At 33.2% G+C, this 11,696-nt stretch overlaps 2 protein-coding genes across 2 annotated transcripts; both read left to right on the top strand.

The window, feature by feature from the left end:
- The first annotated feature begins 1,366 nt into the window (after window positions 1-1,366).
- On the top strand, window positions 1,367-2,690 carry LOC132556729 (four-domain proteases inhibitor-like). Its single transcript, XM_060221171.1, has 3 exons — window positions 1,367-1,530; window positions 2,161-2,283; window positions 2,654-2,690. The coding sequence occupies exons 1-3, from the start codon at window positions 1,367-1,369 to the stop codon at window positions 2,688-2,690; spliced, it is 324 nt and encodes a 107-aa protein (XP_060077154.1).
- Window positions 2,691-7,675: 4,985 nt separating this feature from the next.
- On the top strand, window positions 7,676-8,841 carry LOC132556728 (four-domain proteases inhibitor-like). The gene is made up of 2 exons (XM_060221170.1): window positions 7,676-7,839; window positions 8,676-8,841. The coding sequence occupies exons 1-2, from the start codon at window positions 7,676-7,678 to the stop codon at window positions 8,839-8,841; spliced, it is 330 nt and encodes a 109-aa protein (XP_060077153.1).
- Window positions 8,842-11,696: the final 2,855 nt, after the last annotated feature.

Genomic DNA, 11,696 nt, shown 5'->3' with positions numbered 1-11,696 from the left:
ATTCTAGATCATGAAGAAGTTTCCATGTTCCTTTACCTCTCTTAAACTCGTTAAAAGTCATTGATATATTAGGGAAGGAATGATCACTCCTATAACCAGGATCAACACCTGTATGGTTTACACTAGATAGCAAACTTTCAGATACAAGGAAAAAGTCAAGACGTGCCTGTTTCACTGGGTTCTTTCTTCTCCAAGTATATCTCCTAACATTTTCGTCATGCTCTCTAAAAATATCTACAAGACTAAAATTTTCCATGGTATCTAATACCCTGTCTCTTGCTTTTGGATTGTTGTTATTTTTATATGTATTGTCATAATCAAGAATAGGCTTTAAAACAAGGTTAAAATCACCACAAATAATAACGTGTGTATTTTCAAAGTCTTCTATGGTGTCTGAAATCTTTGTATAAAAATCTGGATTATCTTGGTTAGGACCGTATAAATTAACAAGTGTAATGTGTGAGTCATTTACTTCTATGTCTAGTGCTAAGAAATTTCCTGATGAATCCTTCTTTTCCTTGTGAATTTTGCACTCAAAATTACTACCTATAAGAATAGCTACCCCTCGAGAGTTTCCGCGGAAGGACGAGAAAAATGATTCATAACCCCATTCATTTCTTATCAACTGTTCATTATCATCAGTGAAGTGCGTATCCTGTAGACAGTATATATTTTTGTTAGTATGTCTTAAGTAAGAGAAAACATCCTTACGCTTTTCTTTGTTCGAAAGTCCTTGGCCATTGGCCGAGATAATCTTTATACCCTCCCCCATTCAATCAACAGCAAAGTTTGATATGCCAACTCAAACCCAACAGAAAGAGAAAGAGAGATAAAGAATAAGAGAAAAACAAAATAGAAGAAATAAAATACATTAATACTTAGGAATGGCGAACTTAAATTTAATAATTGTGTCCTGATTAATGTCATATCCTCGATCTGCAAAATAATCTAAAATGACTACATGCCATTCGGACCTAAACATGCTTCTGATAAACAACAATTTTACAGGCTTGAGGCATTTGGCAACATGTTACATGCATGACCAGTGACCATGTACATTCACCTTGTCTTAATTAATGATGACCTATACTCATTGCCTATATATAGTGCATGTTCACAATAGCCAATAACTATACTCCATCTCTCTGAAGAATATCACTTTTGGTATGTACAACTGTACAATATTGTCTGCAGTTATATTCACTAACACATACTTCACTCAATGAATATCAACTCGATGTTACTTTGATAACAGTTTGTGGTGGAATGTTATCAAAAAGATCTGTTATTGAACATTTAATTCAATTATCTCGAATATATTACATTTTAATGTTTGCAGGTACATCCTAGAAGACACCAACTAATCATGAAGCTGACATTAGTTCTCCTAGTGGTGATTGGCTTCTCTGCTATTATGGCAGATGAGACCAATTCAGTTCCCAAAAAAGCATGCGCATGTCAAATGATTCACAAACCCGTATGTGGTGCAGACGGTGTAACTTACGGAAACGATTGTATGAGGAAGTGCAAGTAAGTCAAATGTACTCATAGTCACCGAAATCTGGTTGTTGAACGTATAACAAACCACTTAAAATTTAGATTTCTATTAATTACCCTAGTATAAAATCGTGACGAGTCAGAAAAGGACGATACAACTGCATGATTCAGTTTAATTTATTATTTGTCTCTCCTGTAATTTTGTAACCGGTAATCTAATCTGTATTGAAATGACTTATTCACAAATGTGTCTTTTGCACATGATGGGCATTAGTTCCAATCGAATATATTTCTTTCGACCAATATGGATTTTTCAAATTCTCCTCCTAGATTTCAACAATTTAGGAGAAAGTACTCCTTGCGTATCCTCGTAGGTCGACACAGATATACGATGCAGCTTGATTCATTATTTTACTTCATTTCGTTTGGTTCTACTTTACTTAAATGTCTTTTAAGTAGATAAATAGATTTTCATAAAAAATATCAATGTGACTAAGATGTTGCTTAGCAATGCGAATGTTTTCAAAATAGTCAAAGAGTTTTATTATCGTATAAATTACATATTGTGTTTACTAGATACAGCTTGCCTACATCCTCGTTAAATAGAAAACAACTTTAGGGTTGACCTGCTACCATTTTATTCCATTTTACTGAACATTTCAGTGATGTTCGATTGCTCCATAATGGAAAGTGTGAAGATGACCTGTGTGTCTGTACGATGGATTACAATCCTGTGTGTGGAGATGATGGGGAAACGTACATCAACGATTGTAGCAGAGAGTGCAAGTATGTTAATACATGTTTTATTCATACGATATCTGTACATTGAGTCTTCTTTTGTATAGTCATCCTGTCACTTCAGTAAACTGCATTTCATTTTGATTACAATGAATATCTGAGAAGCATTCTTCTTTTCATCTATTAAAGTAATCTGCTCCAATGTCTTCCAGGAGCAAACAAATATCTGAAATATAATAAAGGTGAATGTATTCAGCGAGAAAGAAAAATGATGATATTCATTTCTAATACTTGAAGCGTAATGCTGTGTAATTTTAGAGTTTCTGTTTTTAAAACCATAAGAAATATCTTTAAGGAACTTATTTGGTATATATCGTTAAAATTTTGATTATTACTATACGCCATTTTACATTTTCAGGGGAGTAGGCAACGCACATGAAGGAACGTGTGATTAAAATGGGGGCTGCTGTGATATTACATAACGGATTCAGAGAACCAACAAACTGGATGATATGTTTATCAATAGTTTAGACTAACCTAACTACCTGTATGTTTCAGAAATTGTAAATGTGAATCAAAATTAATCAATAAACTCAAGAACTATTGGAATGAATACGGTGTCATTTATTTATCTTCATGCAATGGAGTAAATATTAGAGGCTCCACAACAAATTGGTGTTGTCTATGGTATTTCTTTATCTCGAAATAAATATTTTCAGGGGTTGCAAAACACAACGTTTAACGAGTGATATTTGATACTTCTAAAAAATAAAGAGAGTGAAAGATAATGTACAGATGTACACATTTTAACTTTTCTTTCGATCACATCGGATTTTCCTGAGTCGCTACCTCGACTGAGCATCACTGGCGAGTTCTAGTAGTCCCCGAGATTTGCCGTAACCTGCATATCACGTTTCAATTCATTCGAATCGTAGCATAGTTCTGAATACACATATATACTTTCCGATATTCTAAAAGTATGTGATGCATGAAAATAATGAAATATATATAATTATTGGGCTGCTTTATTTCCCCGTCTAGATTATGACTTTTCGATCACTTTGAATTAAACTCATTCGCCACATAGGCTTAGGCTCTTGACGTCACTGATGAGTCTAGAAGGACGAAGCTTTATGATGCAGTTTAATCCATTGTTCTGTTTATCTTACTGTAAAGTTGTATTAAAATGGGTTATTCGAATGTCTGCCTTTTATTAAATCTTAACAAAGTTGTTCCTATGCATGTACAAACGAGCACGTACATCTGCCGGTGAAGACGCAACATATATATCATTTCATAGATTAAGTATAAAGCTTCTGACTATTAAACATGAGAATCATAGATCGATTTACATGTGTAACATTTAATAGAAATAGAATTAACTTCATTGAGAATGTAAACAGATCAGGAGGTCAATTTCCCAACCTTAACCTTTGCTCTGATGGTGAGTTTTAAAAGGTCAATATTAGAAATTCATTTTAAAAGCCAAAATATAAATGTTTCGGTATGCATTAATTGTCACAATTTCTTCCTATATGTTTTGTCAATAACAGTCATTTATTGTTATTTGATGGGGCTATCGTATTTTCCTTCAAATAATCGTCAATCGTCTTTCATTACAATTTGATAAAATCATAGTGGGGAAAAAAAGAAAATATTAAACAAATGCTACAGTTTAATCTGCTTTTACGAGCTCAAAGCTGCTTAGCAACCAGAAAATGACAGATTTAAAAAATGGCTCCAATTAAATAATTGCTATGTACTTCTTATACCTTCTTAGGCCTGCCGATTTAATAACTATTTTCGCAACTAACAACAGGGGATCAATGACTTCATTTATGCTATTTTTACATTTTTCGGAAATATTAATCAGTGTTCCCCTTGTATTTTGAACCTTGGGGTATGCTATACTTCGAAGAATATACATGTATTCATAGCAGAGAATGCTTTAAAACCCGGATGTTAAAATCTTGAATCTTATCTATTTAAGGGAATCGGTGTCCTCATTCAGGGATAACCGGGAATAGTGAAATAGTTGGGATCTAAAATTCAAGGAGTGTGATTATAGGTATGTCCTTGTTGGACTTCCTGGTGTGTTGACCTCTTGGTCGATTACAAATTATAAAGTCATTCTTTTTTCTATTTTATGAGCTGTGTTATCCGTGTTAATGTTAAGAATACATATTACAAGACATTTATGACAAATGTTAGTGGTAAGGCAAAAGGATAGTTAATTACCTAAATAGATTTTCATTGATAGAAAAGAATTATACGTAGAATAATTTTTATTGAAAATGGTAAACAGATCTCTAAAGCATGCCAAAAGAACAACAAAATGAACCCAGCTTAATGATGATAAGCTGAATGTGTGTGGCATGTCAAATGGAAACAAACAGATTTTGAATGTGAAAAAAGCATTACTGCAACTTTTCCATTTGTAGTTAGTTGGATTGACCCACAAAACCCTAGTTATCATAAGATTTCGATTAAGACAGCGTTTGGTTTCGGTAGAAAAGACAAATGTAGTGTTTATTTATCAAACTGTTTACAGAGACGAAATATTTCTAATCAATTTCAATGTTATGCATTTTTCATTTTACCACGACTTTTAAGTATATCTTCTATGTTTATTCATGCTTCTACAAGATATCTTCCACTTACATTTAAGACTCTAATTTTAGTGGTAAGTGGATGGATCATATCACAATCATTCTCATCATTACATAGAGCTCTTTCATAAAAGAGATCTAGATATATTGCTCTCTGATTGAAAGAACAGGCGGGAAAGAATTTTGGTCGTTCGGAAGACATCATGTTATATATGATTATGATATATTAAATATCGTAAATAATTTTGTGGAACATAAGATCGACATTGCACTTTGGAATTAATTTTAAATTGACTTGCTATACTCTTTCAATATACTGGGACACTTTCATACCTATGGTATCCCGTTGCGATAAAAACAACACATCAAATCTTCGAAATCACCAAATATCTGTTCTTCTAAACCTCTCTAACAAACACAACATATCTACTGTTCTACACCTACACCAATCTTACAAAAACAAAGCATCTAATCTTCAAAACCACTCTAGCAAAAACAAAGCATCTAATCTTCTAAACCACTCTAACAACAAACCATCTAATCTTCTAAACCACTCTAACATAAACAAAACATCTAATTTTCTAAACCAGTCTAACAAAAACAAAACATCTAATCTTCTTAACCTCTCTAACAACAAAACATCTAATTTTATAAACCACTCATCTAACAACAAAACATCTAATTGTTTTAACCTTCCTTACAAAACAAAACATCTAATCTACTTTACCACTGTTACCAAGCCAAAAAAAAAAAAAAAACAAAACAACAAAAAATATCATATCTTCGAAACCACTGAATCCTTCATTTTAGGTCTAAGTTTGTTTCATCTGCTGATGTCACAAAAAATCATATTACACTTATGTGATAGTATTATACTAATACAGCACACAGAAACATAACAGAACATAAAGGTCAATCTAGTGATAATACATCATTCAGTACAACACAGTCAAAATATTAAACACATCACATGAATGAATTGAATTAATGTACGGGTTAACAATAATTGAGAGTATTTCGTCTGTCTACCACCAAAACACTTTGACATTCACAGAAAATCATATATTTGGAAAATTTGCATTACAATTTCATCATGGACATACGTTTCTTTTGAGATATGTATTATTGAATAATCAATACAGGTACAAAAAATAAATTAATTTGTTGAACAGTTACCCAGTACATTTTGAGATTTCAAAATGATTTGTCATATCAATTTATCGTAATAGATCGATATATTTTAAGTTTGCCACTTTTAAACTCAACTGAAATAGTGGCACAATTCATTCAATATTATAAATGATTAAATGGAAATTATAGAATTATATGGTAGCACCACTGGTGAGTCCAACCAGGATGAAATATCTGATTGGTGCCGTTACCTTCATAGTTTGACCGTAATGTGTCTAATTATATATTTGTATTGAAGGCGTTATTCGTTTGTGTGTCTTTATACAATAATCAAGATTGCATGTGGTGAGCATCACTGGTGAATTTCTAACCGACGAGGTTTGCCCAATCCTTCATGTCATGGTTTGATTCATTGGAATAGTGGCACGGTAACACATGTCCTTGACGTTGTACTGACATTACATTTATATATGAATTGCTAAGTTTACTTAATTATGGGGCTAGTGCATCTTCTATCTTGATTTGAAATTTCCTTTGATCTCTTTGGAATTTCCTTAGTTGCCTCCTAAGTTTCAGAAGTAAGGCCCATCAATATCACTGTCGAGTCCTAGAAGGACGAAGCAGTTGTATGGTGTCTTTTAATTCGTTATTTGTCTGTATTGTATCTAACACTACATTTTGTATTAAAAGCGGCTATGCAGTTGTGTTTCTTATGTGCGGTGAGCAGAAATCTAAAAGAAACATATAATGAAAGTGATAGGTGTTATTACTAAATGTTTAGCAAAATGTACTATGTTAAAGAGGAGATAACTTACTCATTAATACCCATAAAATCTATAAAATGATAGTAATAGAAAACCCATGGGAAGTAAATGTTACTTTAATATCACAAGCTCATGAATTTGAAACTGTCCGTACAGCAAAACTTTGACATACAAATCACTTGAAATACCCATAAGCAAATGTTCGAAAACCAACTTTGATATATGTCTTAAAGCTCATTCATTCATTTTTTCTGTATAATATTGAATGGATACCTGTCTTCTTATGACCCCGGCTCTTTCGAGTACAGTAAATCCTGTAAAACAACAACTTCATTGGATCTGGTTCATGTAAATTGACAATTTTACTGAAGTGTATAACAATTAACAATAAGAAATTTTCCTATGGTATATTAAGATTTTTTCCCTACATGACCTACTTCTGTTAATCATCGAACTTAAATTTGATAATTGTGTCCTGATTAACGTCATATCCTCGATCTGAAAATATCCCAAAATGACTACATGCCATTCGGACCTAAACATGCTTCTGATAAACAATAATTTTACAAGCTTGAGGCATTTGACAACATGTTACATGCATGACCAGTGACCATGTACATTCACCTTGTCTTAATTAATGATGACCTACACACATTGCCTATATATAGTGCAGGTTCACAATAGCCAGTAACCATACTCCAGCTCTCTGAAGAATATCACTTTTGGTATGTACAACTGTACAATATTGTCTGCAGTTACATTCACTAACACATACTTCACTCAATGAATATCAACTCGATGTTACTTTCTTAATTCAAACAACAGTTTGTGCTGGAATGTTATCAAAAAGATCTGTTATTGAACATTTAATTCAATTATCTCGAATGTATTACATTTTAATGTTTGCAGGTACATCCTAGAAGACACCAACTAATCATGAAGCTGACATTAGTTCTCCTAGTGGTGATTGGCTTCTCTGCTATTATGGCAGATGAGACCAATTCAGTTCCCAAAAAAGCATGCGCATGTCAAATGATTCACAAACCCGTATGTGGTGCAGACGGTGTAACTTACGGAAACGATTGTATGAGGAAGTGCAAGTAAGTCAAATGTACTCATGGTCACCGAAATCTGGTTGTTGAACTTATAACAAACCCCTTAAGAATCTTCGAGAAATCTGTTTTAATCACAACAACGATATATCAAAACTTTGAACACTTGAAATTAATCAGGACGGAAGATCAAGGTGAATTCAATTTCTGGCGCTATTATATGTTATAAAAGGTTTTTTTGAAATGTAATTTAGATTTTTATTTATTACCCTAGTATAACATCGTGACGAGTCATAAAAGGACGATACAACTGTATGATTCACTTTACTTTATTATTTGGCTCTTCTGTAATTTTGTAACCAGTAATCTAATCTGTATTGAAATGGGTTGTTCACTAATGTGTCTTTTATACATGACGGGCGTTAATTCCAATCGAATAGTGGCATGGTTCAGAATATGTACATGTACTTGTCGTTCTGTCATTCATTTTGAAAATTATGAAAATCATTGAATACTGCTGTTAGTGTACCTCCCCGTTTGATTTCCGATATTTCTTTCAACCAATATGGATTTTCTCTATTCTCTTCGAAGGTCGAAACAGATATACGATGCAGCTTGATTCATTGTTTTACTTCATGTCGCCTGGTTCTTATTTTACTTAAATGTCTTTTAAGTAGATAAATAGATTTTCATAAAAAAAAATCTCTATGTGACTACAATGTTGCTAAGCTATGGGAATATTTTCAAAATAGTCCAAGAGTTGTATTATCGTATACAATTCCATTTGTGTTTACTAGATACAGCTTGCTTACAGCCTCGTTAAACAGAAAACAATTTCAGGGTAGACCTTTCATCGTTATATTCCATTCTACTGAACATTTCAGTGATGTCCGATTGCTCCACAATGGAAAGTGTGAAGATGACCTGTGTGTCTGTACGATGGATTACAATCCTGTGTGTGGAGATGATGGGGAAACGTACATCAACGATTGTAGCAGAGAGTGCAAGTATGTTAATACATGTTTTACTCATACGATATCTGTACATTGAGTCTTCTTTTGTATAGTCATCCTGTCACTTCAATAAACTGCATTTCATTTTGATTACAATGAATATCTGAGAAGCATTCTTCTTTCCATCTATTAAAGTAATCTGCTCCAATGTCTTCCAGGAGAAAATAAATATCTGTAATACAAAAAAGGTGAATGTATTCAGCGAGAAAGACAAATGATGATATTCCTTTCTAATGCATGAAACGAAATGCAGTTATGTGTCTTTTTCGGGTTTCTAAGAAATATCTTTAAGGAATTTATTTTGTATAAAGCGTTCAAACTTTGCATTATTGATATACGCCATTTTACATTTTCAGGGGAGTAGCTAGCGCACATGAAGGATCGTGTGATTAATATGGGTACTACTGTGAGATTACAGATTCAGAGAACCAACAAACTGGATAATATGTTTATCAATTGTTTAGACTAACCTAACTACCTGTATGCTTTTAGAAATTTTAAATGTGAATAAAAATTAATCAATAAACTCAAGAACTATTGGAATGAATACGGTGTCATTTATTTATCTTTTTGCAATGGAGTAAATATTAGAGGTTCCACAACATATTGGTGATGTCTATGGTATTTCTTTATCTCGAATTAGTTGTTTTTAGAGGTTACAAAACATGATATTTAGCGAGTAATATTTCATACTTCTAAAACAAGAGTGAAAGATCTTGTACAATCACGTTGGATTTTCCTAAGTCGCTTCCACGGCTGAACATCACTGGCGAGTCCTAGAGGGGACGAAACACAGCATTTCAATTAATTGTTTTGCTCCACTGTATCTAACTCTAAATTTGTATTAAATGGTGCTATTCCCTTGTGTGTCTTGTGTACAGTCTTTGATATAGCAAGTGGTAGACACTGTTGTTGCCATGTTTCAATTCATTCGAATCGTAGCATTTTTCAGAATACACATTTATACTTTCTGGTATTCTAAAAGTATGTGATATATGAAAATAAGGAAGCTGATATAATTATTGGGCTGTTTTATCTCCCCGTCTACATTATGACTTATCGATCACTTCGGATTATCATCATTCGCTACATAGGCTTAAGTCCTTAACATCACTGATGAGACTAGAAGGACGAAACACAGCTGTATGATGCAGTTTGATGCATTGTTCGGTTCTACTCTATCTTACTGTAAATTTGTATTTAAATGTGTTATTCACTTGTGTGTCTTTCGTTCAATCTGAACACGTATGCACAAAACAATTGTATACAGGTCAGGAAGTCAATTTTCTAAACTACTCCTTGCTCTGGTGGTGATTTTTTAAAAAGCTCAATGTTTCTGTACGTATTCATTGTTCCAATTTATTCTTATATTTTTATCAATAACAGTCATTCCTTGTTATTTGATGGAGCTATCGTTTTTTCCTTCAAACAATCGTCAATCGTCTTTCATTAAAATTTGATAAAATCATTGGTGAGAAAATAAGAAAAACTTTAATGAAAAAATTGCTAAACTTTCATCTGCTTTTACGAGCTCAAAGTTGCTTAGCAACCAGAAATGACAGATTTGAAAAATGGCTCCAATTAAATATTTGCTATGTACTTCTTATACCTTCTTAGGCCTGCCGATTTAATAATTATTTTCGCAACTAACAACAGGGGATCAATGACTTCATTTATGCTATTTTTACATTTTTCGGAAATATTAATCAGTGTTCCCCTTGTATTTTGAACCTTGGGGTATGCTATACTCCGAAGAATATAATGTATTCATAACGGAGAATGCTTGAAACCCGGATGTTAAAGTCTTGAATCTTATCTATTTAAGGGAATCGGTGTCCTCTTTCAGGGGTAATCGGGAATAGTGAAATAATCCTGATCTAAAATTCAAGGAATGTGATCCAGATTGATTAATGGTATGCCCTTGTTGGACTTCCTGGTTTGTTGACGTCTTGATCGATTACAAACTATAAAGTTACCTTTTTTCCATTTGATGTCATTCGTGTTGATGTTAAGAATACATATTAAAAGACATTTATGACAAATGTTAGTGGAAAGGCAAAATTATAATAAAGGAGGAGTGCCAATTTGGGCCTTCTGGCGGCCATGACCGATATTTTTTATTTCTTGTGTAGGAATTCCTTTGGGTTAGGCGGTCATGATATGACATAAAATTAAGGTCAGATCTAAGCCATTCATTAGTTATGGGGGGGGGGGGGGTAAAGTGGGGGGTAAAATTCATAAACAGCTCCATTATGACAAACCTACATTATATTTTTTGGATTTTTTCTTCTTAATTTTCATGTAATAATCCATATCAAAACATTCATTAGTAAAATTGATTGAAAAAAATATTCCATTGTTGAAAAGTAGGTCATGGTAATTAAGCTCATTAATTGCTAATTATATTAAAGGTGAACTTAATTTTCTGCCTTAATGCACATAAAAACAATACCTTTATCATGTGTCATGCTTTAGTAAGATTTATTTTTGAATACTTTATAGAAAATGGAGAATTAATTAATGGGAGGGGGCGGGTTCACACGTTTGACAACTTTTGGTTAATTTTCATTAATAGAATAAGGATCACGCGTAAAATAGCTGGTAATGAAAATGGTAAACAGATATCTAAAGCATGCCAATACATAAAAATGAATATGGATGGTCGGGTGGCGCAGTGGTAACGCACTCGCCTTTTACTTAGTCGTTCGGGGCTCGACTCCTGAAACGGACGTGAAAAGGAAAGGTCACCTGCCCGACCACGTGGGTTTTCCCCGAGTACTCCGGTTTCCTCCCACAATAAGACCACTCGAGCGCTTACATCCGCGCCAACAAGAGTGATTAGTATAAGTTGAAATAACTCGTTTCGCAATCGTTATTAAAAGTAAATGAAGT

Source organism: Ylistrum balloti, unplaced genomic scaffold, assembly GCF_031769215.1.
Source record: "Ylistrum balloti isolate Yb309-2 unplaced genomic scaffold, AGI_CSIRO_Ybal_v1 Utg370586, whole genome shotgun sequence".
Taxonomy (NCBI): domain Eukaryota; kingdom Metazoa; phylum Mollusca; class Bivalvia; order Pectinida; family Pectinidae; genus Ylistrum; species Ylistrum balloti.
This window is presented reverse-complemented; position numbering and strand designations above follow the sequence as displayed.

What these genes read in the sequence shown, in the direction of transcription:
- LOC132556729 (XM_060221171.1), top strand. Translation starts at nt 1,367, where the DNA reads ATGAAGCTGACATTAGTTCTCCTAGTGGTGATTGGCTTCTCTGCTATT. An exon ending in GATTGTATGAGGAAGTGCAA is followed by an intron (nt 1,531 to 2,160) that starts GTAAGTCAAATG and finishes TGAACATTTCAG; the next exon opens with TGATGTTCGATTGCTCCATA. An exon ending in GATTGTAGCAGAGAGTGCAA is followed by an intron (nt 2,284 to 2,653) that starts GTATGTTAATAC and finishes TTACATTTTCAG; the next exon opens with GGGAGTAGGCAACGCACATG.
- LOC132556728 (XM_060221170.1), top strand. Translation starts at nt 7,676, where the DNA reads ATGAAGCTGACATTAGTTCTCCTAGTGGTGATTGGCTTCTCTGCTATT. An exon ending in GATTGTATGAGGAAGTGCAA is followed by an intron (nt 7,840 to 8,675) that starts GTAAGTCAAATG and finishes TGAACATTTCAG; the next exon opens with TGATGTCCGATTGCTCCACA.